Source organism: Microtus ochrogaster, chromosome 10, assembly GCF_000317375.1.
Source record: "Microtus ochrogaster isolate Prairie Vole_2 chromosome 10, MicOch1.0, whole genome shotgun sequence".
In the NCBI taxonomy this organism is placed as follows: domain Eukaryota; kingdom Metazoa; phylum Chordata; class Mammalia; order Rodentia; family Cricetidae; genus Microtus; species Microtus ochrogaster.
Window position 1 is genome coordinate 47,170,932 of NC_022016.1, and position 27,712 is coordinate 47,198,643.

Genomic DNA, 27,712 nt, shown 5'->3' on the forward strand with positions numbered 1-27,712 from the left:
GAGAGAGAGAGAAGAGAGAGAGAGAAAGAGAAAGAAAGGAAGGAAAGAAGGAAGGAAGCCTTGAAGGACCGCTCTGTATAGAGGCATTTCACTTGTATTTTAATAAAGAAAGCTTGCCTGAAGATCAGACAGTAAAACAGCCCCACGGGTCAGCCTTATAGACAAGGCAGAGGTAACACACACTTTTAATCCCAGTAGTCACATTAGTTGCCATAGAAACCGGGTGTTGCATGCCTTTAATCCCAGTGGTGCATGTCTTTACTCCCAGGCCTAGAAAGGATTATAAAACAGGAGGAGACAGCTCTCAGGCTCAATCTCATTCTGAGATTCTTGGAGGCAGGACGGCCATTTCGAGCTGAGGTAGAGGTAAGAGCCAGTGGCTGGCTGCTTTGCTTTTTGGTTCTTCAGGTTGAACCCCAGTTTCACTCTCTGAGCTTTTATTGTGTTTCAGCTCTGTGATGTCTAAATCCCCATTTATGTCTTTATTATGGATATAAACAGATTCAGACAAGGCAAGCGTCTAGCCCAAATGCACACAGCAAATAGCCAGACCAGGTCCAACAAGCTAGGCCTGCTGGGGTCTCAGAATCCAGGAATGAATTGAGGATGACCTTTGTTTTATAGAGATTTAAAAAAAACCTCTGAGAAGCGATATATTCACTTTACCAGGGCCACCAAGGAGGCTTCCCTCCGGCATGTCCTCCCCGCCTTACTGGCCCTGAAGCAGCGAATCTCCTACAGCCACGGTATGAAAGAAGCAAGCAGGACTCAGGTGAAGAACTCAGCAGGGTCTCCAGCTGAGGCGCCAGCCTGAGTGGGCCAGTGCCGGGACAGCAGTAGGCAGTGCGTTCCTTCACATGGGGAACTGGGGAAGGAACTGCAGGCAGAGGTCTCCATGACAACAAGCAGACCAGCCCACTGTGTATTCATGGACAGTGGAGTAACTGCAGTAGCCATCACGGTCAGGGGCAGTTCTGTGCCAGTTCCTAAGTGGGTCCTTGGGGCAAACTGCCTTGTGGAAGTCTTTCTAGCCATGCCAGGGTCCCAAACAACCTCCCCCTTCTCTAGTTACTCTGATTCAGGGGTCTGCCTGGGGTCTGGACTCGTGTGTGGTGTCTTGACGCGAGCCTGCTTCTTCCCTGGGTCTTGGTCTGTTTCTTTGCTAAACTCTTTCCCTCTCCCACTCATTATGGGTTAAAGACCTAACAAGTGGGAAAACTGAGGCCCAGAGAGAGTCCCTTGCTTGCCAAATCCAGACAGCCTCAACCCAGAGTTTGGGGCTCAGCCCCCACTAATCACCATCAGGATACTGGGCTCCAAAGCTCCAGATGATGCAACTTCTAAGAGGAGTTCAGGATAAGTCCTGGTGTCCTCAGTGCTCAGACGTGGCCCAGGCTCTGTGTCCAACACATGCCATCTGCTCTTCCTTGCCAATGATCTGCTAGAACGTTCTCTTGCACAGTATTCACTCCCCACTAAACCCAATCCCCATCTCCCCACCCCTCCGTCTCACACATGCACAAAGCCACACAGCCCATCTCTATGTTGGGCCACTATAGTGAGATGGTTGGTGTTAATAGTCAACTTGAGAGACTTGAGCATCACTGCGCATGTCTGTGGGGCTTGTTTTGATTGGGTGTGAAGAGCCGCTGACTGAAGGTGGCAATTCCCTGGTTGGTATCCCGGATTGTGTAATAAGTAGAGAAAGCAAGCGGACAGCAGGCATTCATGGCTCTGCTTCCTGATTGTGGATGGGAGGTGACCATTTACTTCGAGCTCCTGCCACCTTGCTTTCACATCCCATGATGGTCTGCACTTTTAGTATGGCTTCATCCTTTTCTTCTCAGGACTGAGAAACTTCAAGAGCCATGGCCTCTTTGCTGTCTCCACTGCAAGCCAATCTGTTCCCTGGTTTGCACACGCTTTGGCCCTCAGAGAGTTTCCTACATTAATGCGTGAATTGGACTACTTTAGACAATAATCTTGCATAAAGACGCTGTGCCCCAAGATACCAAGAGAGCACCCCTAAACCATCCACTCACCCCAGCAGCTCAGGCACATGACACTTAGTCTCTGTGGATTAATGAGTCTTTTCTTTCACGAGGCAGGAAACATTCCTGAAGACCCACACTTCTAAGCAGCAACATGGACATGGCATGGAAATAGGAGGCCCAGAGAGGCCAAGTAGGTAGAGGAAGACCACACAGTGAGCGAGGGGAAGCCAGAGTGGGCGTCTGAACCTGGCACTGCCTAACTGCCAAGTTCTGATCTTTTCTGACAGAGGGGTAAGTCTGAGCATCAGCAAGATGAAGAGCCAAGCAAGAACAAGCAGGAACCTTGGACAAGAAGCCCAGCTTCATGGTGGGTGCTGTGCACAGGATTCATGCCAATCACTTCCCTAGGCTGTACTGCAAAACTGCAACAAGCCAGGACCCAAACCCACCTGGAAAGGACCTGACCTTGTCTCCTGAAGCTATAGAGAAGCATCCTGGCTGAGGGCATCTCTCCAAGACCCCGTCCAGGGGTTGTCCCTTTATATAGAGTGTGGGAAGGGTCAAGAAAGGTGGCTGCAGCACTAAGGCAGCAGTAATTGAGCAGAGGATGAAGGGAGCTGGGATACGAACAGGCAACACTGTCAAGGAGGAGGAGCCTCAGAGAGCTCCCGTCTCTCACTGAAGGGCTGTGTGTGTGCATTGCGGGTGTGTGTGGGGGGAATCCCCAGAACACACACTAAGTTGTTTCACAATGCAAGGGGGCCACTTCAAGGGCAGAGCCACTGGGAATGTGCGAAAAGGTGGGACAGGAGGGCCAGTGTGGTGGCTCAGCAGCCAAGCGTGAAAACCGGAGTTCCGTCTCAAGACCCATGCAGTGGGTGAGAGGAGAAAACTGGTCCCTAAAAGCTGTCCTTGACTTCCACAGCCTGCTGTGGCACTTCGCACAACCCCCCATAAATAAATAAATAAATGTAATAGAAATTAAAAAGGGGGTGATAACTGAGGCATAAGGGGCTCAAGAGGCCCATGAAGTCACTCAAAGTAGGGAAGGGCTTTTCTCACAAGGCCCCCAAAAGCTTCTAACACTCTAAGGGGTTACAAGCGAATGATGCGGTTCCTGGCCAAGTGGAAGGCCACGAGAGGTGTTTCCTAGCCTCTTCCACCTCCAAAGACTCCAGGAGGCGGGCACTCTCTATGACCCCATGAAGCCAGGCACCTAAGACTCTGCTTCCCCAGGCTAATGGCTGCTGTACCTAAACTCCCACCTTGTAGAATCCACTTGATGCGAGCCTCTCCGAACCTCGGACCCGCCTCTGACCTTATGCTCCCTCAGCCCAGCAGCCACCTGGTTCCTCGCTGCTCACAGGGCACAGTGAGCTCATTCCCGCCCCAGGACCTTTGCACCTGCTGTTCTCTGGATACCCCAGCTCCTCTCATAGCCAGCTCCACCCTTCCTCAAGAGTCTAGATGCTGGATCTTCTAAAAAACCTTTCAGGACTTTTCTTCCCTGCCTCAGCTTCCTCCATGGCTCGTGGGGTCACTGGGATGAAGCAGGTCATTTACCTGTGTGGAGGGCAGTGGTACAACCCCAAGCTGCTAGATTCCTCATTCACCCATAAGCCTGCTTGAGCCTTCAGTGCAAGGCTCAGAGACCAGTTTTCATCCACTTACGATCCTCTTCCCTACTCATTTCTCAAATGAGGATACCAAGGCCCAGAGAAGTACAGCCAGTCTTGGTCAAGCAGAGATGTCTCAGGAGAAAGGCTAGCCTGTCTCAGGGTTCATAAGGAACCCTGTCAGCACACAGTAGGTGCTTAGTGGTTGTGGCAAATTCCTTGCACATAGTAGGTGTTCAATGGTGGCTGTTGACTCTCAGTTCTTGGGAACCTGTCCACACACAGCAGGTACACAATAGTTGCTTGAGGCCAAGTGAATACAGGGTAAATGATCACAGCTCCACTCCTTTGGTTCCGGGTCACTAGGAGCATGCGTGCACACCTCAGACTACATCAGCCACCCCTGTCCATCCAGGTCTAGGAACTTAGGTCCCTCTCAGAAGTGGCTGCTGGATGCGTTCTTGCCCCTGAGCCCAGTGGGATTCCTCACTCTAGCTGAGCTAGAAGAGATAGCACTGCCTTTGGCCGTGTTTGCCCCAGAAGATCCCTGCCCAGAGCTGGGAGCAGGTGTGGGCTCAGGAGGCAGCTGCTGGCTCCCAGCCTAGGCTCTGCCAGCTGCCCACCGGGGGCCTGCCCACCAGATGCATAATAGATGAGCTGGCCCAGCGGGCTGTACCTGCTTGGCATTTCAGAACCTCTAATGAGGCCAGCTACGGCCTCCTGCAGCAGTACCAGGCCCCGAGAGCTCACCATGGACACCGTGTGCCTCCTGACTGTCTGATGGCTGAGAGAAGCCACCTGAGGACAGGGGCTGCCACCTCAGCCCATCTCTCAGCTGCTGCAGCTGGAAGACTGTTGGAAGTGTCCCCGACTTCCTGCCCTGGGTCGGTCCCTTACACTCCGAGTCTATCTCCTCATCTGTAAAATGGGAATGGAAGTGTACTCTGGAATAAAAAACTCTAAGTGAAACCCCCAGCACAGGACCTGGGCACACTGTCGAGGGGACACATCTTTGTGGCAGGCGACCCCTCCCTATGGGACACTCAGCACTGACTCCCATTGGGGGGTATTTGGGGGCTTCTTGCCTCTCTCCATCCTTCCCACAGCGAGACCCCCATCTCCGTAGCTTCCATGCCCACCCAAGATCCCCTCTCCAGCAAAAGAGGGAGTCAGATTCAAATCCAACCCCAACCAACTACATCATTTACCATCCTCTGGCTAAATTGTAGCCTGTGAAATGGGGTCTGCTCTCAGGCCTGACGTCATGACTGACTGAGGCTTTCAGAATGATCACCGCCCTGTCTGCTGGGCTCTACTCTGCCTCCAAGGCTCCTAGTACTAAGAGCAAAGCAACTGCTTTCCTCACAGGTCTTCCCAGAAGTCCCTGCTGTGAGCAGGTCAACCAGTTGCCCTCATACCCCCTCCTGTCCTTGCCTGGACCCACCTCGAATGCCCAGCCTCTATACCAGGTAGCTGGGTCTTTAGGGCTGCAGAAGCAGAACCAGAGCTCCATTCCACGATATCCACCCAGGCCCTTGGCTGGGTGCGGCAGCCCTGCAGGGGACAGAGCCCTACTGATCTGGGACTCACATGGGCATGTGAAGTCAAGCCCTTGAGAAATTTCAGCACACCCTGCTTGGCAGAGCACGGAGCCGGCCTCACACTGGAGACTCACGAGGACGCACTCAGCGCCACAGAAGTTGCCTTGTAGAAACTTCCAACTCGGCACACACGTGTTGCGCATAAAGCGGTGCTCCGAGAGGGGACTGACCTGCCCAAGGTCCCCGTCTAGAACATGGCAGAGGCGGATGCCACCCACACCTGTCAGCCTTCCCAGTCTATGCTCTTTCTGCTAACCGGGGAACAATCAGTGATGTGTCTGAGATAAACAGGGGGGGCGTTCTAGGGAGAGGAAGGCGTGACGTGGGATCAGAAACGAGCTCCCTCCCCCGCCGCCCGGCAGCTGAGGAAGGTGGCTGGAGGAAGCATGTGGGGATGGCAGGGGAGACGTGAGCAAAACCTCACGGTGACTCTAATCAGGTGTCCCTGTTGACCAGGCCCTGTGAGAAATAACGGCCAGAGGGGAAGGCAAAGGCAAGCCATCATGACTTGTGGAGAAGGCTGCCACTCACTAGACTAGGGCAGGGTTGGTGGTGGTGGTGGTGGGGGGACAAGGGGGCACGCCCAGACTTAGCACCTTGGACAGCGGCTCAAGCAATGATGGGACAGGGCAAGGAATTCTGGGTAACTGGTGCATCCTGAAGTTTCAAGATCTTTACCTGTCAGAGAGGGTGAAAGCCAGACAAGACAGCAGGTCAGTTACTCTCAGTCACGGGACCCTGTCTCTAACTCTTGGTTCAGAACACTCGTCTGTGACAGCCTTGTTATGTCCCTGTCCCCATTAGAATCTCTCTGAGGTCTGGAGATTTCTGCTCAGAGCTAGAGACAGACAGATATGCCTGGAGGCAGCTGCTGGCTCCCATCAGGTTCCCATCAGGGTTCTGCATCAGGGCAAAGTTCAAATCCCAACTCTGTATGACCTTGGGCAAGTCATTTGCCCTCTCTCTGTCTCATCCATACATAACTAGACAGAATAGTCCCCAGACAGAGGTGTGGTCAGGATGACTCACTAAGCACCTAACACTCACAACGGGTACTTGAAAAATGGCAGTTACTGGTGATCGAAGCCTAGCAAGGGAACCGTCCGCCTCACCTCTGTTCATCTCCCTACGCTACCCCTGCTCTGGGCATAACACACCAACCTGGCTCAGCGTGGCATCAGGAGTAGAGCTCAGAGAGGGAGAGCCACTGGCCCCAACTGCACAGCTAGCAAGAAAGGAAGTGAGAAAGGCGCCCTGGAGCTCAGCATGGACACCGTGTGCCTCCTGCCTGCTTCCCAGGGTCCTGGGCCCATGAGGGCTGCTTAGAAACCTCATAGCAACTGGATCACCATGGGGCATGTGGACCCCAGAAAGCTCCCAGCAGGGGCAGGAACCTAGAACGGGGGCTGGAGCCACTGGGGGGGCCTCCCTCTGGAGGTGAGGAAACTACCGGAACAGCTGGCAGGGCCATGTGACATCGGTGCCAGGGAAGCCAGGAGGCACCCGCCTGTGGGGCATCAGGTGCCCGGGGCTGTGAGAATCCCGAGGTGACGCTGTGCTTCCGCCCACCGCCTGGCACCTCTTGGTGTTGGGGAAGCTGCAGATGCCACCTCCTCCAGAGAGAAAGAGGCCTCAGACACAGGAGACAGCTCTGGGGTTGGGTATGAATGGGTCTAGAGTTTGGAGGTCAGTGAGAAGGCAAGCCACCACCTGCCCAGCTGGGAGCCACAGCGGGGCAAGGACTGGAGAACAGGAAAGCAAGGAGAGATATGAAGGAAGCCCTCTCATAGACCAGCCCAGGTTTGCACGCCTGACTTCCCCAACCTCACACTACTAAATAGGCATCTCTACCCCTGTTTCCCAGATGAGAAAACCGAGGTTTGGAGAGGTGGTAAAGCACCGGTGATCACCCAGCCAGCATGGCTCTGAGGCTGACCTTCACAAAGAACTGTGGGAAGAGAATATATCGGTTCTGGCAGGAAAGATCTCCCACGCCCTTCCTAGAGGGACCGATGGGTCTGATTATAGAGGGTAGGAATGGATTGGGGGTGCCCCCAGGGAGCAGCCAAGGCAGCCAGATGCCCTTGAGAGTCCCCGGTACTCACCATACACTCTGATGAGGGGAGAAGGATCTGTCCACCCTGAAACACAGCAAGCGGGCAGCCCATGAGGGGACGGACATCCATGGTGACCCTGCAGGGCACACCAGAGCCTTTCCAGTCCATCCTGCCCCCTGGTGGCCTGATGAGGTACTGCTGCTAAAGGTACCTGACGTCCTCAAAATCTCCTGGGTGACCAGGCCTTAATTAAGGTCCGTTTAGACACCTAGGGAGGAGGGCTGAGTTTGCAAGTAGAGACCAGAAGCAGGATTGGGGTCTGGGAACCAGGGAAGCAGGGAATATAAGTGTTGGCAAGGGAGGAGTCAGAAGTAGTTCTGAGTCAAGCAGTGTAGGACAGTGTGACTTCAGTTTAGGGTCAGAGCAGGGTACAGGAGTGTGGACGAGGGTGTGTGCGCTAGAGTGGGGTACAGGAGTGTGGACAGGCCGGGGGGTGTGCTAGGTGTCTATGACTTATGGCAGAACCCCATGCCCCCTCCAAGTCCCCCCGCCTTGTCCTAGCTTATATTCACCCAGGAATCCCCTGGGCACCTGGACAATCCTCCCCTCACCCCAACACATGTCCTTGCCTGAGCACATGGGTTCTCCCCAAACTGTATTCCCTGTAAGCCCTGCCTGAAGGAGGGTGGGTGGACAGGGCCTTCTCCAGCTTCTCACCCCACTGTCTTCGAGAGGGCACCTTAGGGTGTGGAAGCACAGGGCTCCACCCTTCCTAGTGGGGTTCCACAGGACCGGGCAGCTGCTGGGAAAACAAATACCTCTTGCCTTCTGCCTGAGGTGAGCAGGGAGCAGAAGGGACGGAAGGCTAGGTTGCTGTGGCTGAGGTTGGGGTGCTGAGCTAGGAAGCAAAGTAGACCCTGCTTGGGAGAGAGACTGAGGAAGCCAAGGCTCACCCAGGGTCACAGAGCGGAACTTGTCCTCACCTTCTGGGCTGCCGCTGGACGTCATGACCAGGAAACCCCACCCAGCCCAGGCTCCTAGCTTTGGTGCTTGTCTGTCTGCCCACCCTGTCCCTCTGCAGGAGGTCCCTCAGAGGCCAAGAAGCCAGGAAGAGAGCACCTCGGTCAGGACCTCGCCTGCACACAGCTAGCTCATGGGGCTTTGACTGTACCCCAAAGCATCATACCAAACCTGAACCGAGTCCCTCCGACAGCGATGAGTCCAGGCTGGCAAAGGGTACACAGTCCCTTGGCTGGCCTGGGAAAGACCACTGGGCTCAGTCTGTGTAACTAGCACCCTCTGGCTTACCAACTCTCTGCTACTGGCAACAATCCCATCCCTTAGCATCCCTCAGGCGGGTGCTTAGGGTCAATGAGGTGAGTCACCCTAAAATGGACCATCTACTACCCTGCCCCCAGCCCTAGCCTCCAGGGCAAGAGGGAAGCATATAGGGTGTTTGGCTTCCACAAGGTGAGATGGTCAGAGTTGGGGCAGGGGCTTCTGATGGCTCCTAGGGACCAACTTTCAAAGCCTCAGTAGAGAGACGACAGAGACAAAGTGGAGGTCCCTGTAGGGCCTTCTGAGACTGTCTACCCCACCACGTAGAGCTAGCAATACATCCATCCAGTTGGAACACATACACACACACACACACACACACACACACACACACACACACACACCACACGTCCAGGCATCTTCCACACACTCATACTGCAATCTGCACTTACTCTCACCCCCACACGTGCATGTGAATACACAACAGAGCACGCGGGAGCTCATTCATCCCACTCATGACTTGGATGGAAGTTCACCTCAGCCTCCGCACCCCTACCCACCACGGGGGCCACTGCACCCAAGCAAGACCCGCACAGCATTTGGCTTAGCACTCACACCTACCCTCCGTAGGCGCCGAAGGTGAAGCTGCGCTTCCGGCTGCTCATGGTGTCCTGGCCACTGCCCGCAGCCTGCCGAGCGCGGGGTCACCTTGGCAACGCGGCCCCAGACCGGACTGTGTGCGCCCCGGCCGCTCGCCAGCTGAGGCCCCAGCGCAGAAAGGACCGCTTGTTCGCTCCAGGCTGCGGGGCTTTCCGAGAGCACCACCCCCACACGGCCCCATCTACACAGCCACCTCCAGTCCTCCCCTAGAGACGCGGAGGGTGTCCCACTGGCAGGGTTGGGTCAGCTTGGCCTCCAGGGCGATGAGAAGCTGAGTTAATGCGGAGACAGATGGTGCACAGCCCATAAGCCTCGGGGCTGATGCCCTGTGGCCCTTTCTGCAGGTTAGAGAGTGAGGAACCCTCCTGTTGTCCTAGCTGAAGCTCCGGCAGGAATTTCAGAATGATCCCTCAGCAGAGAGGGGAGGTCTGGAAATCCGTCTAGCCAAGGACCCCTCAGGCATTGACCTTTGGAGACAAACAGGGCTGGATCCTAAAGTCCCCTCATACAGCCCCTCAGAAGACACAGATGCTCTCTCCTCTACACCCAGCCAGCCTAGGGCACTGCCCTGACACTCCTCGGGATACCAGCTGACTGTCTCACCCCTGCAATGCTCCTTCACCCCTGTCTACGGAGGCTCCAGGAGCCCCTGCTTGGGGGAAGTTTAGGGACCGCAGCTATAGAGAAGAGGGCTAAGGGCCCATCAAAGGGACAAGGCCAGGTGGCAAGGATCCTCAGAAGTGCTTTTGTAACTGAGCTTGGGCGAGGCTGGCTCCTTCATCTCTTGGGAAATGACAGTTATGACTGGCAAGGGTCTAGACTCCAGTTTGCTTCACCCAGACAGGGCTGGGCAGGGCTGGGCTGGGCTGGGCTCACAGCAGTTACTGAGCCAGCTGCCTCAGCCCAGCTCCACCCCGCACCCCCCACCCCACGCTGCCCCTTTGCTCTGAGCTCAGATGAGCTGAGGGGCCCTGAGGAGCAGCCTGAAGGGTTCAGGGCTGCTTTGCGATCACAGAGTTCTTGGTTTTCAGCTTTGGAGGAGGGTCGGGCTCCCTCCTGGCCCTCTTGGCAGGGTGCTCAGAGTGGGGTTGGGGGTAGAGGAGACTGTGCTGGACCCCAGCTGCAGACTCCGCTGAAGAGGGACCCCCTCTGCAGGGCAGTGTGAAGAGCGTGCTCTGTAGGAGGCGGTCAGGTAGGGCTGGATGGTGGGGAGGGCTGAGTCTGGGAGTGCAAGAGTCATCCAATGAGAAGAGAACAAATCTCCCCCTCACCCCCCCCCCCGCCTCCATCACCTTCTGTGGAGAAGCAGGGGTTTTCAGGGAGGAGCTGGATGGGGCAAGGGGAACCTGAATCCAGCCTGGGCAGTTGTGTGTTGGGGGCTGCCCAGCCCTTGGCTTGCACAGAACTCCGGTCCTTGCATTTACCCCTGCAGCCTGGACTCTAGCCTCTGTAGGCTGAATGAAAGGGCCAGTTTCTGAGTAGGTTCTGAATGCCCAGTTGGCAGGGTGGCCAAGGAGCTGCCAACATGCCAAGTTTCCCAGCTGGGCCTGGCCCCAGAGAAGTCCCCCTGATGCTGGGACAGAAGGCCCTTAAGATGGGCCGTGGGGGCTGAAGGGTTCCCACCAAGGACAAAGAGCCCAGTGTGGGATCTATCTCTGAGCTCTGCCCAACTGCAGCTGCCCAGTTAGCAAGAGATGGGGGTGGGATGGTCAGTGAGGTCATTTTCTCTCAGCCACAGATGCGGAGGGCACTCCTTGGACAGCCCCTGGCCCCTCAGGCCGGCAGCCATTAAATGTACCCTCTTAGTCCGCAAGAATTCACTCGTTATGCTGCAGCGTGGGTACTGTAGATGAATGGCCAAGGGCAAGGGGTGGGGAGGCCTGCATCCTGTGGGGTCTCCTAGGGTTCCAACTGAGCTTTCTTGTCTGTCAGCTGTGTGACCTAGGGCAAGGTGCTTAACCTTTCTGTGCCTCAGTTTTTCAATCCGCAAAGTGGGGCTGGTAATGAAGGTGCTAATTATTCAAAAGGTTTGACTGCACATTAATTAAACTGCCAGTCATAAAGCACTGGGGACCCTGCCTGGCACAGTGTGTGTGGTAAATAAAACCTTCACTGCAGCACGACTTGGAGGAGGCTGAATCAGATGGGTTTGCCTCGTTCTACAAGGATAGCAAAGACTAGTAATAGCAAACTAACTCACTGGCCACCCAGGTGGAGACGCAGGGCCACACAACTATGAGAAAGAATGGGCTAGATGTGGTGGCCTTTGCCTGTAATCCCAGCACTCACACTTGCGAGGGAGAGGGAGGTGGATCTCAGTGAGTTCAAGGACAGCCTGGTCTACACAGACAGTTCAAAGACAGCCAGCACTACATAATGAGACCCAGTCTCGATAGATTGATGTATAGATAGATAGATGATAGCTAGATAGCTAGATAGCTAGATAGATAGATAGATAGATAGATAGATAGATAGATAGATAGATAAAATAGACCCAGACATGGCAGTGCACGCTTCCCTGTGTCTCAAAAAGGAGGTGGGTGGGTCTGGGTGCTGCTGGAGAAACTGCTCAGTGGTTAAAGCACTGGCTACTTAGGACCTTGATTCTGTTCCCAGCATCCACATGGTTCACATGGCTCACAACCATCTGCAACTCCAGTTCCAGGGGATACAAAGCCCTCCTCTGGCCTCAGGTACCAGGCTGCCTATGTTACACATACATACATACGTGCATACATTCCTGCATACATGCAGGCAAAATACTCATACACATAAAATAAAAAGTTTAACTGGACGGTGGTGGCGCACGCCTTTAATCCCAGCACCCGGGAGGCAGAAGCAGGCAGATCTCCGTGAGTTCGAGGCCAGCCTGGTCTACAAGAGCTAGTTCTAGGACAGACTCAATAGTTAATAGCTCAATAGTGAAACCCTATCTCTAAACAAACAAACAAACAAACAAACAAAAAGTTTAAAAATAGTGTTGAAGAATGAGGCAAATCTGTGTTTGAGTATACAGTACACAGGACAGATTCCAAGACAGACACATAGAGAGACAGCACGACAAGAGACCCATACCGACCACCACAGACTACCGCAGCAGGGGGTGGTGCTTGCAGGCTGGCACTGGGGAATGATGGCTGCACCTGTAGGAGTCCCCGTTCCTTGGGGACTAGAAAAGGAAGCTACAGGCTGGGGTGGTGCTCAGTTGGCAGAGTGCTCGCCCTAGCATTCATGAAACCCTGGGTTCACTCTCCTGCACTAAATGAAACCAGGCATCAGGCCCACACGCAGTGCACACGCCTTTAATCCCAGGACTCAAGAGGCAGAGGCCGGTGAATCTCTGTGAGTTCTAGGCCAACCTGGCCTACAGAGCCAATTGCAGACCAGCCAACACTGCATAGTGAGATCCTGTCTCAATAAACAAACAAATACTAGAACCAAGTGTGGTGGCTCACACCTCTAATCTCAGTGCTAGAGAGGTGGATGCAGAGGCATCAGGAAAAGGCCATCCTCAGCCACGAGAAATCCTGTCTCAGTAGGAAAACGGAGCTGGGGTGTCCTCTGGGGTTAGCCTCCTTCTGGGAAGAAACCTCCTCTTCTAGGCCTCCTGAATCTGTACCCAAGTTAATGGAACACACGTCAAACGTGATGAAGAAGGGAAGGTGCGGGGGTGGAGAACAGCTCCTTCCCCAAGCTCACCCCAGGCTGAACTCTGAGAGTCCTGCCCACCTGCCTGCAGCACTTCTTAGCCAGCCATCAGCAGGGAATGGAGCTCAGCAGGGAACGGGAGGAGAGAGTGGAGTGATGGGCAAGCCCTGGGAAGATCCCAAGCTGGGCACCCCAGGCTACTCATGAGTTCTTGCCAGGGTCCCCAACCACTTCCTTCCCTCTCAAGTTATTCCCATTCAGGAATATGCTCGGGGCCTCCTGGGCAGGAGACATGGCGGGCCTGGGCTCCCTGCCCTGCAGGAATATGCTCGGGCCTCCTGGGCAGGAGACATGGCAGGCCTGGGCTCCCTGCCCTGGTCTTGGCAGCTCCTGAGTGGCTTGGCTAGAATCTGGTTCCTCCCAGGACTCAGGTTTGCTCATGTGTTAATCAATCTCTTTCTCACCAGGCTAAAAGCCCAACAGTAGCAAAATACACTCGTCCAGAAAGAATTTCACCAGCCATGGAAGCACCCTTATCCTTCTAGCCCGGTTACATCCATCCAGTCCCAGGATCTGTGATCTAAATTCTAGTGTCAGGGTTGGGGTATCCCCTGGGAAAGGAAGAGGTGTGGCTCAGCTCACACCCTCCCCCAGCAGCTATGGGTGATGCCTCTGCTGTCCTGGTTCTGGTGCTGAGCACTGACATAACACACTCCCTGGAGGACCCGAGTACACATCTGTACACAAGGCTTCCCAGATTCATGGGCACTTGAACTTATACAAAAAAGCACACAGACAGATGTCTAACTTGCGCCTAGACAATACATGTAGATCTGCTCCAGTGAAAGTCAGCCCCCATGACATGCGCATGTCAGCTCACACGCACACACACGTGCAATGGTCAGATGAAGTTTCCTCGCCTGAGTCACAAATCTCAGTGTGCTCACCTACTGACTGTAGCTAGGTTTGCACGCCCACAAGACGCACAATCTTCTAACTATGATTGTCTTACATTTATTATACAGTGTGCGTAAGACACGCACACACATGCATCTTGCATGGTACCCAGCAAACTGCTGGGGAAACGTGAGATAAAGAGAATGGCCTTTTGTGAGTCAGAGATGTTTGCAACCAAGCCTGGTTTCCTCGAGGAGAGCACAGAGGGAAGGAAAAGCCACTGTACTGTGGTACAGCAGGGACCCCTTTAGCCTCCCTGTTTTACTGTCTCTGCTAAGTGTATGTGTGGCCTTCCCTGCCCCTTCCCTTTCAGGGTAGCTGGTTAAAACTCAGGCAGGTGCCCACAGCACCTACCAGAGCAGCAGGCTGACTGAGCCCTATTCCCTGGGTCAGGAGCTCACTTGCTATTCCCCAGGACAAGCCCCTTCCTATTCTGGACTCCGCTGGCTCATCTGTCATTCCCTTCTACACAGCTGGCCAGTCTAGGACCTCGTGAGCTTCGGCAGAACCACGAAGCTCCTACTTTGGCTGTGGTTCTCAATGAGGACATCTCCGCCCCTGAGAAGCATTAGGGAAATACAGGAAGGTGGTTTTTAATTTAGCAATTACCGATAGTCACCACAGCAATTCAGAGAGTGGCAGCCCAAAGAGCTATTCAGGGAGAGTCCCAGCCAAGGCAGACTCCTGCGTGCACGCATACACACACATACACACGTGCGCGCACGCACGGTCTGCCTTGCAGGTGGGTACAGTCTGGTAAGTCAGCCTAGCCCCTAAGTGCTTCATATGCCAGTATTGATCTGTGCTTTTATTTTTCCCCTTTGCGGTGCGGGGACTGGATAGAACCCATGACCTTGAATAAGCCAGGCAATTGGTCTTCCACAGCTCCAACCCCATGAGTATCTTTTTGACGTGACTTTAATCCATAATGAAATTTTCTGAGGTTCAATTACTGGAGCCAGCCAGAGCTGAAGGTCAGGTGCAGCAGTAAGATTTTCCACTGTTAAATGGAAAAGTGTCTCTGTCATAAATACCAAGGGTTTGGTTACTTCTGTGACTCTTGGAGTGTGGTCATGCCAGGGCATTCACCCAGACAAGTGGAGCACCGTTTGGTTCCCTTATGGTGACATGTCAGTGGCTTCTGAAATGAGCTGAGCAGGTAGGCTTATTATCTAGGCGAGTTAAGTCTGGAAACTAAGGCTGCACTTTATCTGAATAGTCTCTGAATGTGGCGCGGGAGTCAGAGGCGGTCCCTGGCGCCCTCATCTGGCTATCGATGAAATTGCATGCTAGAGCAGGCAGCACTCCAGGACCAGGGACAGCGCCCCAGCCCCAGCCCCCAGCAACTCTCTGGCAGAGTGGAGAGAGACACTGTGCCCTCAGAGAAAGTGTCCCAGACCCCGCTGTGACACACCTTCTCCCTCCTCCCCTACTGCGGAGGCGGCCCCACAGTCTGTCCTCGCCCTTCCCTCTAGGCTGTGCCTCTCCAGGCCACAATGGCACACCTGCATGCCACAATGGTGGCACCTGCTTTGCCGCCTACCGTGTTCCTTCTGCCTTTCGTTCCTCTGAGAGGATTGCTGAGTTGCACCTACGCACCCTGGGGCCTCTGTAATCCTCACAACAGCCCCAGGATCTATATAATACAAGAACTGCTCATCTGCTGTAAGTGATCGGAAAACTGAGGCTGGCAGCAGCTCCCCAGGTGCTCCTCAAGAACCCAGTCCCAACCATTCATGCCCAGAAAAGCAGTAGCTACCCACTACCAAGGCTTTGTGCCAAGCACTTAGCCCACCATCCTGTAAGTTAGGTCGGATGGCTGTGCCCATTCCACAGGTTAGGAAACCCAGGCTCCTGGGGGCTGAAGGGCCTGCCCAAGAGTGGGGGTGGAAATGTCCTGAGACGGTCACTCACTAGTCTGCTCTGGTTTTCACAGGCTGGAGCTCCACACCCTTCCCGAGGAACTCAGTCTCTCCATTTGTCCAGGCTTTAACCTTGCAAGACACACAGTAGGTGCTTAACAGATACAAGCTGCTTGGTAGATACCACACCTTCCAGTCCAGACAGAGTTCTATAAGCAGAGCCACAGAGCCTGGGCGCAAAGCCTGGACACAGGGCAGGGCAGGGTTCACTGTGTGGGTAGGGACATAGAAACAAGAGCCGCTCAGAGCAGGGGCCCAACTCCCATGACTGGAGTCGGATGCTGAGCGGTAGCAGAGGCGCTGCCGGGTGCTCACGAAATAACAGGGTGGTTATTTATACCCATGGTAGCAGGTGCACCCGCCGGGTCCTGCCCCATTTCTCGCAAGAGGAGGTCGGTACACCATGGGCACTCAAGAGGGTGCAAAAGCCAATCTGTGGCTGGCTGGGGACAGGAGAGAGGCAGCCATCACAAATGAGGCAGAGTGGACGGATGTCTGGATCTTGCACCTCACTGCCCAGTCCCTGGCTCTCAGCCTGGTCACACTAAGCACTTGCTAGGTGTTCAAGGGATGTGTTAATGGTGTCCTAGGCCAGTGAAAGACAGGAAGAAAGTCAGTTTTATCCCTATCATGACACACACGGTCTAGTACCAGCTTGAACTTGGAATGAGTCAGGCCTGTGTTCGAATCCTCCTGCTCCACTATTCCTGACTTGTGACTTTGGATCTTTTCATAAATTTTCAAAGCCTGGGATCTTTAACAGGTGATGGCAAGGGCAGCAACTGTACTTATCTCACAGGGTTGCCTTTAGAACTCAAAAGTTCTCAGCCCTAACCCAGGAGGAACCAATAAATAAGGACACACAGTCGGGCATGGTATGTATGTCTGTAATCCCAGCCTTGGGGAGCTGAGGCAGGAGGATTATAAATTCTAGGCCAACCACCAAAACAGAAACATGTGGCTAGTGCATGTAACCTCAGAACTTGAGAGACTGAGGCAGGAGAATTGCCATGAGTGTAAGACCAGACCACTCTAGACAACACAGTGAGACCCTTCAAAAACAAAAGGCCAAGTAAGCAAAATTGAGATAGGTGTTTAACACGATTAATGACAGTCCTGGTATGGCTATGACCTGTCCTGGAGACCCAGACCCTGAGCCAACCTCCACACTAGCTCACAGAGTAACTCGGGAAAGGTTCCAACCCCCTTTGGGCCCCTTTCTCTGTCTACAAAAAGGGCTTTCCAAGGGCCCTTCTCACTCTGCTTGCCAAGGTAGTCCAGGCCCCTGGGCATGGTGGGCAAAGACACCTCTTGGGCAGGGGCAGAGGTGTAGTTCAGACTCTGAGACCCTCCTCTCAACCTGCAAGACCTAGCTCTGAAGCCCCTAGTCCCACCTCCCACAGACTAACCCTGGGGCCCAGCACCCCAGACTGGAATGGGGCCGAGAGTGAGGGGTGCTCTCTGGCTATCCTGGCCCCTTCGTCTGCAGGAGCCTCTAGTCTGGAACCCAAACCGTCCTAAGCCTAAGAACTGCAGGGAAGCCCATGATGGGGTCTAGACCCCTCATTTCACAGATGATGGTCTTCGTAGGACTGAGTCACATCTGGGTGGCCTCCCTGAACCCTGGGGGGCACCATGACTCGTGTGGCAGCTGCTACTCCATCTCATGATGAAACTAAGGTTCAGGGAGATGGGCCTTGGTGGGTATGTACATGATCCTGTTTCTGGGTCCATCCCTTTCTACTTGAGGCACCGTGATAGTAGTGGCTCTGCGATACCACTTCTACTAGCACAGGGTTGGCTCTGAGGGGCCCACATGGCGACAGGGCAAGAATCAGGAAAGGTCCTTGGGGGGCCAGCGAGGCCCTCCTTCCTCCCTGTCATGAGACATCCACGTTCTCCATGTTGGCACTGGCAGGCTGAGGGACAGAACTGATAGGGAGAGCCCCTGTCCTGGTGGTAGCCTCATTCCCATGGCCTGAGCAAACTTCCTAGAGCTGCTGGAGGATAGTCCTCCCCCTTCATCAGCACCCTGTCCCTCCTATCTTCCTCTGTACACCACAGTGGTTATTATACAGCCCTAATTAAAATCTCAGTCCACCGAGTGACCTCTGGAGGCTGCTTAACACCCCCGAGCCCCTTAGAGCTGATAATAACAGTTGCTGAGGAGTCAATGGGATGGGTCCATGGAAAGCATTGGCATGGAACTCATACAGTGAACAGTAACTGCTCAATTAATGCCCCTCCAGGGTTCTGCTGCTCCGCCCACATTCAGCAGATCCTCCTAGAATCCCAAAGGCTGCCATGTGTTTCCCATTCTGCTGGGAAGGACTGTATACATTTGGGGCAATGGGGAGCAAGTCCCAGGCTTCTCTATCTTTAGGGACAACTACCTACACCTTTCCAGTTGTAAGCCTGGTGGCAGGGATGGGTGTGGTCTCGGCCCTAAGGGCCAAGCTTTGTTCCCGGTAATTAGAGTTCAGAGAGACAGACCACAAGGCGGGAGGTAGGTGTGAACAGGCAACGCCACAGTCCGCTCACACCTAAATGTAGCCCTGCGACGTCCTTAGCCTGCCACCAGGACTGGCACAAGGGCCTGCAGCAGCTGACCAGAGGACAGGCGGCCTCTCTGTTGATTTCCAAGGTCAGAGAAAGGGTGTCAGGAAACCTCATCCTAGCACACCCTGAGGTCAGGATTTGGCCCTCTTGGAGAATGAAGAAATCAGAGGCTCCCTATCAAGCTCTGGTCCTAAGCGGTCAGTCAGGGGACACTAAGGTCACCCTCCACTAAGGACCTCCACCTGCCCCTGGAGTCCTGAATTAAGGAGGGGACCTTGGGCAGGGGAATTGGTCCCTTAGAGATTCAAGTCAGATCTCGGGGGTAAAGGGCTGAACCCCACAGTCCAGCCTCACTTTTTCCTCGCAAGTCCGTGGCCCTGGTGGACTTGAGGAGGTGGCTTGGGTGTCTGATCTGCATGCACCTGCTGTCTCTTGTTCACCTTGCCAACAGCTCCAGCTCCAAATTCCCAAGGGCGCCTGAGGAACAGGCAGTTACAGAAGCACCTTGACTCCCTAAGCGAGGAATACCCCTGGGGCTCAAACAGCGCAGTCATCATTAGCTCCTGGAGCTCTGTGGCCATCACAGGCTTCTCCCAGGCCACAGACTTAACAGCAGACTCAGAACCTACTTCATTGCCCCCGCCCCCGCCCCCGCTAACAAGGCAGAGGCAGGGGGACAAGGTGCCAGCCTTCTGTGCACTCTCAGCTACGCTGTTCTTGGCAGAGCTGCTGTCTTGAACCCCCTTCACCTGCTCCAGAGATAAAGACAGTGTGGTGCTTTTGTCTGCACTCGAGGAAGATGAGGGTCCAGGGAGGAAGGCGCTGGGCGGTACTCACCCAGCACAGGTGCCAGAGGACAGTGCCTGCATCAGGCTGTTTCCTCTTCCATGGTTACTGAGTCTGGCCATGTATCCAGGGCCTATATGCTGAATGCCCAGCAGACTCCTTAGTGACTTTGGGGCAATGCAAAGGCCTCAGGCTGGCAGACAAGCCGTTAATAAAGCAGCTCATTTTGTCACCCCATCCAAAGTCCCCAACCTTGGCCTCGCTGGTCACACCATCAGCCTTGCCTTCGACCCTCTCACCGTGCAACTCGGAATTCTCTTGACGCCAAGGTTACCATGTACTTAACACCTACCATGTGCCAGGCCCTGACCCCTCAGGAGGAAATATTGCCCGAGTGCCAATCGCCTTGAAAACGTGTTGTCACGGGAGAAAAAAAAATCCCACTACCCCAAACACTGACGGAAAGTTTGAGCTGGATATAGTGATGCATGCCTGAATCCCTTGCACTTGGAAGGCTGAGAGAGGAGGATTGCCATGAGTTCAAGGCCAGTGTGGGCTACATAGTGAGAACTTATCACAAAAACAAGAAAGGAAAGGAAAGGAAAGGAAAGGAAAGGAAAGGAAAGGAAAGGAAAAGAAAGGAAAGGAAAGGAAAGGAAAGGAAAGGAAAGGAAAGGAAAGGCTGGCAAGATGGCTCAGTGGGTAAAGGTGCTTGCTGCCAAGTCTGACAACCTGAGTTTGATTGCTGGGACCCACGTGGTGGGGGGAGGGAACGGACTCCTGCAAGGTGTCCTCTGATGTCCACATGTGTGCTGTCATGCCTACACGCATGCACACGTAAATAAGCTAATAAACAAATGTCTTTTTAAAAAGGAAAGTGAGGGGCTGGAGAGATGGCTCAGTGGTTAAGAGCATTGCCTGCTCTTCCAAAGGTCCTGAGTTCAATTCCCAGCAACCACATGGTTGCTCACAACCATCTGGAATGGGACCCTCTTCTCGCCTGCAGGCATACACACAGACAGGCAGAATATTGTATACATAATAAATAAATATTAAAAAAAGGAAAGTGAGGAGAAGGCAGGAGAGGAAACACTGCGAAGTGTGTTAAAAAAGATTTTTCTCCAGGCTTTCCTGGGGTTTGCTCCTCTGTACATTTGAGTGTTTGCCTCTGAGCCCGGCCCTATTTATCCAAAGCGGTTCCCAGGGATTGTGCCGACATCCTCACTACACCTGCAAGAGGAAAACAGACCAGACAGGAGCTCAACACTCCTGTGTTGGGGAGAACTCTGAGTTTCAAACGGAAGATGACTTGTCCAAAGCCACACAGCAGAGCTCTGACTTGAATTCTTTGCTTGCGGACGACCCTCACCAGCCTCGAGCCTGGCCCTGCACGGGCTAGGCAAGCCCTCTACCCCTGAACCACAGCCCAACTTTTTATCTGGAGACAGGGTTTCTCTAAGCTGCCCAGGCTGCCCTTTAACTCGCCCTCTACTCCAGACAGGTCTTGAATTTTCACTCCTCCCATGCACCCAGGCTCCAGATAGCTGGGATTCCAGGCCTGGGCCACCAGGTCCAGCATTTTTCATTATTCCGTTGTTTTAGATTTAATCTCCATATATAGCCCAGGTCGGTCTTGAACTCAAGTTCCTCCTGACTTTGCCCTTCCAGTGGGTTCACTATGGAGCCAGCTCGGATTGGATTTGGATTCTTGAAGACTCCTATCCAGCGTCTTTATTTATTTTATTGGGGTATTGTTTTTGGACATGGTCTGTCTGCACAGTTCTGGCTGGCCTTGAACTTGTTACTTGCTGGCTTCAAACTCCCAGAGATCTGCCTATCTTGATTTCCCAAGCGCTGGTATTAAAGCTGTACACGACCACCTATGTTAATCTTTTTAATACTTAAAAAAACAAAACAATACACAGTCCCTGCTTTACAGATAAAGAAACAGAGCCTCAGGAAGACGGAGGGAAATGCCCCCAAACCATGGAACTTGTCCAGAGAGTCAGAAACACAGATTCGGGTCTGCTCACCCCGACAGGAGCATGACCTCACGCTGGTAGAGCAGTCGGGGCACTCTGAACCTCATCTCTTTGCAGGCAACAAGCACAGTAACACAACCCACAGTGACTGCCGCTCCCAGCTCCCCTCTGTCCCCAGGCCTCCCAGTGAGATCCTCTCTGATTTTGGGGTGCCTCCCAATAAGCACCTTTCGGATGGATTCCTCTCCTTGCCTCTTTTCTGAATCACCTGCTTGTCAAACGTCAGTCTTCAGCCCTAAAAATAGAGCCTGTCATGAAGGCTAAGAACATCCGCGCTGCAGAGGGACACTACAACTGTGGCTCCTGCCCTCGGGGGCCCCCTCTGCCTTGGCCTGACCCCAGGATGGCTGCCTCTGAAATCCGAAGTCCATGGTAGCCTAGGCTAGACCTAGAGCTTCTGGCCCATAGAAAGTCCCCAGCCTGGGTTCTCTCATGATCACACTGCCCAGCTGAGCCTTGCTCCTTGGCAAGGGGCCTGCCTCTTCACACCTCTGACCCAACTCACTACCCAGCTGGACCAAGCTGCTTCCCAGAACCTGAGTTGGGTTCAGAGAGGGGAAATGATTTGCCTGGCTGCACCCCAAGCTAAAGGAAGGGCCAAAGCTTGGGCCAAGGATCAGCACTCTCAGAGGTCTGGGGCTGGGGCCCAAATGATCGTGATGGAACCCACAGCCCATCATCGCCCCTAACCCACCATCGGCCTGCCCAGGAGGCCTCCCCGCGGCCTACACAAACACCTTTCAGTAGTAGCTTCCCAGCAATGCCAACCTCTAAGAAGCTCGGCCAGGGTGCCAGGGCTCAGCCTAGCATTTTGCTCTGCCTTGGAAAAAGGGGGAGCAGAGGTATCCAAGGATCTCCTGCATTCACACCAGCTGGCCCCCTAGCCCTCCTCCGGGGTGGCGGGCTGCTCAAAGCAGAAAACAGAACTTGACCTGATAAGGCAGCAGAAGAAAGGGAAGCAGGGGCTGTGGCTGTTCCAAGCCTGCGCTGGGTCCTGTGTGGTCTCAGGAGAGACCCGAGGATCAGATTGGCACCCTCAAGGCCAGGTAAGGGGAGAGACTCTCAAACAGTCCTTTGGGTAAGTGCAGGGTGGGAACAGGGGCAGGTGATGGGGGGGGAGGGCAAACATGGCGCAGTTTCAAAGGCTGTCCTTCCATCCCTAGCTGGGTTCAGAGGGAGCACAAAGGGGGACTAAGGTAAGGGTTGGTTGGGGAGCGGGATGTTCAGAGGGGCCACTGCCACCCTCCAAGGGTGACAAGGCAGTTACATCCCACGCACAGGAAGCTGATGCCAGGCACGTGTGCAAGCGTGTATCCATGTGGGCGCCTGAGCATGACTGCCAGGTTCACTTTTAAGGGCACGGGGCCTCCATGTGTTTGTCTCTGCAGGTTCGTGCGCCCTGGCAGCACATGGGAGGCCACTGAGGTAGAAAAGCCCCCGAGATGAAGGCTTCAAGGAGCCTCCCCTTAATCACGGAGGTGGCATCTGTTGGGGTGGTGTGTCTCTTGTGGGTGGGGTCACCCAGGGTAGAGGGTGTCTGTGTGTTCCTGAGTCTGGGTCTCTGGGTATCTGTGAGCCAAGCTGTGTTTGTGTTTGGGTCTGGCTGTGCAAGGCGTGGGGTTGTTTGCCCAGCAGACGTGGCTACTCAGTAGTCTGACAGTGGAACAAAGGCCTTGAAGACAGACAGGGGTCATGGAAGACTGACCGGCCTCAGGAGTCCTTGAAGGGTCTCTGCGTTCTGAAACACAACAGCGGGGTAGGGACAGGAGCAGAAGGCAAGGCTCTCAGGCCTCCTTTACTCCCTACCTGTGCAGACCCTGCTGTGTCCAAGAAGAGAATTTCAAGGCAAAGAGGAGGCTTGCTGCACCCCAACAGGCCAGAGAAAGGACCCTGTGTGACCTGTAATGGGTAATGTCTAGAGCAGCAAGAGGCTCCTGAGACCATGCTAGGCCAATATCTTAGGAGAAGGGGGGCTTTTCTAAATGAAGTAATGAGCTGGCTGAAGCCTGGTGGGGAACATCATAGCCATGGGAAGGGGCATCACTGCCAGTACAGATTTTAGACCTCACCATCTCACCCAGTTCCATCCAGAGGCACCTCCCCCCCCCCACAGGCAGCAAAGGGCCACAGCCCATAGTGAGCCCTCCACTTGGCCGGATCTCCACCAGAAGAATTCTGACTGTAGCCAGGTGTGTTGGTGCACACCAGGAGGCAGAATCAGACAGATCTCTGTTCAAGACCAACCTAGTCTACCATATCAAGTTCCAGGCCATCCAGGGTTACATAGTGAGACCCTTATCTCAAAAAGATTTAAAAAAAAAAAATCTGATTGCAGCCCTAGCACCAGGTAACTCAGGGCCACACACAGTCTGCTCAGCCTGGCCAGGCCTGTTTCCCCACCTGTGCCATGGAGACCTCATCCTGCCGTGCAAGGCTGCTGGAGCCAGAGAAGGTGCACAGGGCAGGTGCCCACACCACAGGTTAATCATCACCCAGGAATCCTGTGCAAGGTGAGAGGCATACCCACTCACTGCCCAGGTCTTTCCATTGCCAGGGGGCTCTGGAGTCAGGCTGAGGTGCCAAAGGGGAACCCCATGGGGCAGGGGTCTGAACACAACCTGTTCCTGCTGCCCTAGGGGTTCTGAGCTCACCTAGACACCCATCAGCGCTATTCTGAGCAACTTCTCCCCCGAACCATCTCTAGGCGGCCCTGGATTGGTGGGGTTGCACACAAGCAGTTAGCTCCCTTGGACAGGAAAAGGTACAATCTCACCCCCACTTCCTCTTGGCCTTGCTCCTGCTTCATACCTGGCAGGATTCTCTCCCCATCTCTCCTGCAGGCCAATAGGTGTCTGGCCTTCTGACTTTGGCAGGGAAGGGGCTGAAGGACAGACACAAATGCCAATAATACCATGTGAGGAAGGGGTGGGATGTGCTTCCTAACCCCACCTCAGGCCTATGCTGTGACAGCCACCCACAAGGTCAAGCATTGGAGAGGGATGGATAAAGGGGTCAGTCTGACAGACACACATACACAGAGGGGAGGACCCAAGATTTCTTCAGGAAGCTGTCACATCACAGGGCTCCCAAAGGGCCTGCAGGGCACAGAGGTGACTGCCAGTGAATTCAACCACCAACCCTCAGAGCCTACCGAGCCAGGGGTGGCAACAAGGACTTCGTGACGCCAGTGCCCCGCTCGGTGCTGGGTACGGACGAGCACGGATGAATTATATATCTGGAGATGCAAGGACATCAAGGCCCAGGGCGATGGTCAGAGGACCCCCACTTCCCTGGTCAGAGGAACAGAGTACCTCCCCTTGGGGATACCGGACTGGCCTCTCCCCAGTTCCCTCCGGAGGGTGACAAGGGTGACGGAGCCTAGGACTCAGGAAACCTAAGGGTGGAACCCGAGTCTGTCCGCGTCATGGCTGGTGCCCGCTGGGGTCCCCCCCTCGCCCGCCCAGCCACGCCGCCATCTAGCCTGGCCGCGCCCCTCCCCGCCCGGATCTCCTACACCGAGTCGGCACTCACCGGGGGCCTCGGCCGGGGCGTCCTGGGCTTGGCACTCCGGTGCCCTCAGCTGCTGCTGCAGCTCTGCCGGGACGCGCTCGCCACCGCCGCCGCCACCACCGCCGCCGCAGTTCGGGGAGGGGGACGTCACGTGACCGCCGATCGCTCCTTCCCGGCGCCGCTCCCCCCCCTCACTGCGGAGCCTGAGCCCCAGGCGCGGGAGCGGCAGGGAGGCTACCCCTGCTGAGCGCCCCTGTCTAACAGGTAAGGAAACTAGGGCCCAGAGAGGTGTAGGGACAAGCTCAGGACTGCACAGCAAGACAACAGCAGTGTTAGGGGCTCTGAGGACAACTTCAGGGCGATTGGAGAGCTGGGGGGCGGTGGTCACGACACTCTTCTACGGGAGACGCTGGGGCAGGAGTAGAGAGAGAGAGAGAGACCCACTAATCCGTGACTCCCTGCGTCTCCTTAGGTTCTTCTCTACCCCACCTTAGGCTAGGACGGGAGGGAAGGCAGCAAGAGGACCAAGAGCAAACCCTACATCTAGTCAGAGTGAGGTCGGAGAACCCCTTAAGAAACTTGCCTAAGGTCACCTAGCAAACTGACTACAGGATGAGCTCTTGGGCCTGCCCACCAACTCTAGCTGCTGTTGAACACACCCCTCTTCCAGAGGCCAGGGGCAGAGATGACTGTATAGGTGCAGACCTGTTCCAGAGCCTTCTGGTTAGATGCAAGATCCTGACCAAGTTTACAGAACATCGGAGCAGACCTTGACTATCTCTGGGTCTCACTCATTGTTCTAACTGAGGAAACTGAGGCCGCAAGGGTGGGAGAGAGATCTTGTTCATCCCGTTATATTTGGGGCTGTCTAAGGTCATGGTAGGACTTAGGAGAACCGACTCAAATCCTGATTTCATGTTTCTTGAGCACCTACCTTCCACTCCCACTCTCACTTCCTGAGCCACAGGGACTGCGTCTCATTAAGGAAATGATCTGGGTCTTTGGCAACCCTTACAGCAGCTGCTGTAGGACTTGGCCAGACTTCAGACCCCCAGGGACCTCACTCTCCTCAAGGGAGATTAGGGGAAATCCCTCATGCCCTCCTCCCCCACGGGAAAAAGGTTGAGGAGCAGTGGGCATGCTCTCCCAGCAGTGTGAGTGGGGTGGAGGCCACAGCCCAGCGCCACACTGGAATAGCCAGACTGCAGAGCCGCTGGAGGCTGGTTTCCAGCTTTTCCAGAGTGTCAATGATGCTGGTATAGTGGCCCCGGGCAACAAGGGTACCACAGGCAGCCGAGGCACTGGTGAGGCTCCTGGAGAACACCCTGGCAGTCCATTTGACATTCTATAAATACTCTAGGAGTCAAAGCTAGAAAAAGAGGAAAGAAATTAAATGAGGTTGTTCCAGGGTCTCATTGGGATGGGACCCTGACGTGTGGTGGCAACTGTCTCTGGAAGTGATAATCTTCGTGGACCCAGTACTAACTGGGAAAGAACACCCAAGTGCCTACATACCTTCTGGTCAGAGTGTGATGGACGAGCTTCACCCATCTCAGAAGTCCAAATTCCAGGGTTCTCCTAGGCATCCTTTGGCTTTTTGTACACAGCAGAGCTGAATGTTGAATTCAGTTTTAAGCACAATCCTGTGCCTCTTCCTGCTTCCTAACTCCTTTCCCAACAGCGGCCTCTTCCCTCCCAGCTGTGTGAGTACGTGGTTCAGCACCTGGAGCCCGACAAAGGCCCTGCAGACAGACGGATGGACAACAGCCTACTCCAGGCAGCTTATTAGACTGAAGTGTCCCATCTGGGCCCAAGGGAAAAGCAGACAGCGGGTGGTGGGGGGTAGAAATATACCAGAGAGCTAGAGCTGATGTAATCCCAACTCTCCAGGAGACAGGGAGATCCCAAGTTCAAAGCCTGCCTAAACTACTCAGAATTTAAAAATTCCCTGGCTGTCTCAATTTTTTTCTGGGGATGGGGGTAGGGGTAGCAGGAGACAGGGTCTATTATGTAGCTCTAGATGTCCTGGAATTCTCTATGTAGACCAGACTGGTCTTGAACTCAGAGATCCATCTGCCTCTACCTTCCAAGTGCTGGGATTAAATTTATGAGCCACCATGCTCAATTTAAAACAAAACAAAACTAGGGCCTTGAATGCAGTTGGGCGGTAGAGCACTAGGTGAGGATATAGCTCAGTCGGTAGAGTGCTTGCCTAGCATCAGGAGACCTTAGGTTGCCAGCACCACACAAAGCAGGGATGGCAGGAGGACAGTGAACCCAGAACTCAGGTAGAGGAAGGTCTTCCTCTCAGGCATCTGTTGAGACTCCAGAAACAGAAAAACAAAAAGGAATCTTGCGTGGATCAAAAAGCCCAGCTGCACTGTCGTGGGCCTTTGTCCTTCCATGCTCTCTGGACACACAGATTAAAAGCTCCGGGGCCATGGTGCTTACTTGCACGGGGGAACTGAACATGCCTGACACTGGCTAAGGAGAGAACGAAGGCTTTTATGTCCCAGGCCTGTTTCTTTAGAATCAAGGAGCTTTTCAATTACAGCCGGTTCCTCTTCGCAGAAAGCCTCTTCAACGGGAGGCTTATAATCTCTTGTGGTTCTTGGAGGGCACCACTCTGAGATGGCCAGAGGCCCTGGGGAGGGGACAACACGAGCCTATGAAGGGGGCTGGGTGCACAGCCTGGCATGGACTGAAGATTGGACAAAGGCCCTGGAGCTTTGCTTTCTCTGGCCTATTTCAATCCAAACCACTCAGCACTGACCACTCACACATGGCTGCTCTAGGCACTAGCTTTCTTGTCCTCACTGAATATGCTCCAACCCTGCCCTGCTACCACCTTGCCCTTGCATTCACTAAGATGGCTTCAAATGCTGACATCTGAGGCTGAGAATGGAAACATAGATGGCGCATCCGCGGTTTCCCAATAAATAGTGTGCGTGTGCGTGTTTGTTCTAAGACAGAAACGATGTCCCCTGGGAAAGACACCTCTGCTAGCTCTGACCAAGGGAAGAAAAGCAAGGCAGAGATGTCCCACAGGGCTTGCATCTAGGAAACACGCATGCTAAGCATC

General features: G+C 54.3%; 1 protein-coding gene across 11 annotated transcripts in view; it reads right to left on the reverse strand.

The window, feature by feature from the left end:
* Rap1gap (RAP1 GTPase activating protein) overlaps positions 1 to 24,768 on the reverse strand; it is a 62,214-nt gene extending 37,446 nt beyond the window's left edge. For 8 of the 11 annotated variants that reach the window (XR_003377388.1, XR_003377387.1, XR_003377386.1 and 5 more), the window contains exon 1: positions 7,317 to 7,341. Coding sequence is in view for 1 of the 11 variants with exons in the window: in XM_026781818.1 (XP_026637619.1) it covers positions 9,168 to 9,211 (44 nt within the window). In the remaining 10 variants the exon portion in view is untranslated. Of the gene's footprint in view, positions 1 to 7,316; positions 7,342 to 9,167; positions 9,247 to 24,651 lie in introns of those variants that run through there. The other 3 variants (XM_026781824.1, XM_026781818.1, XM_026781820.1) reach the window with 3 other exon arrangements.
* Positions 24,769 to 27,712: the final 2,944 nt, after the last annotated feature.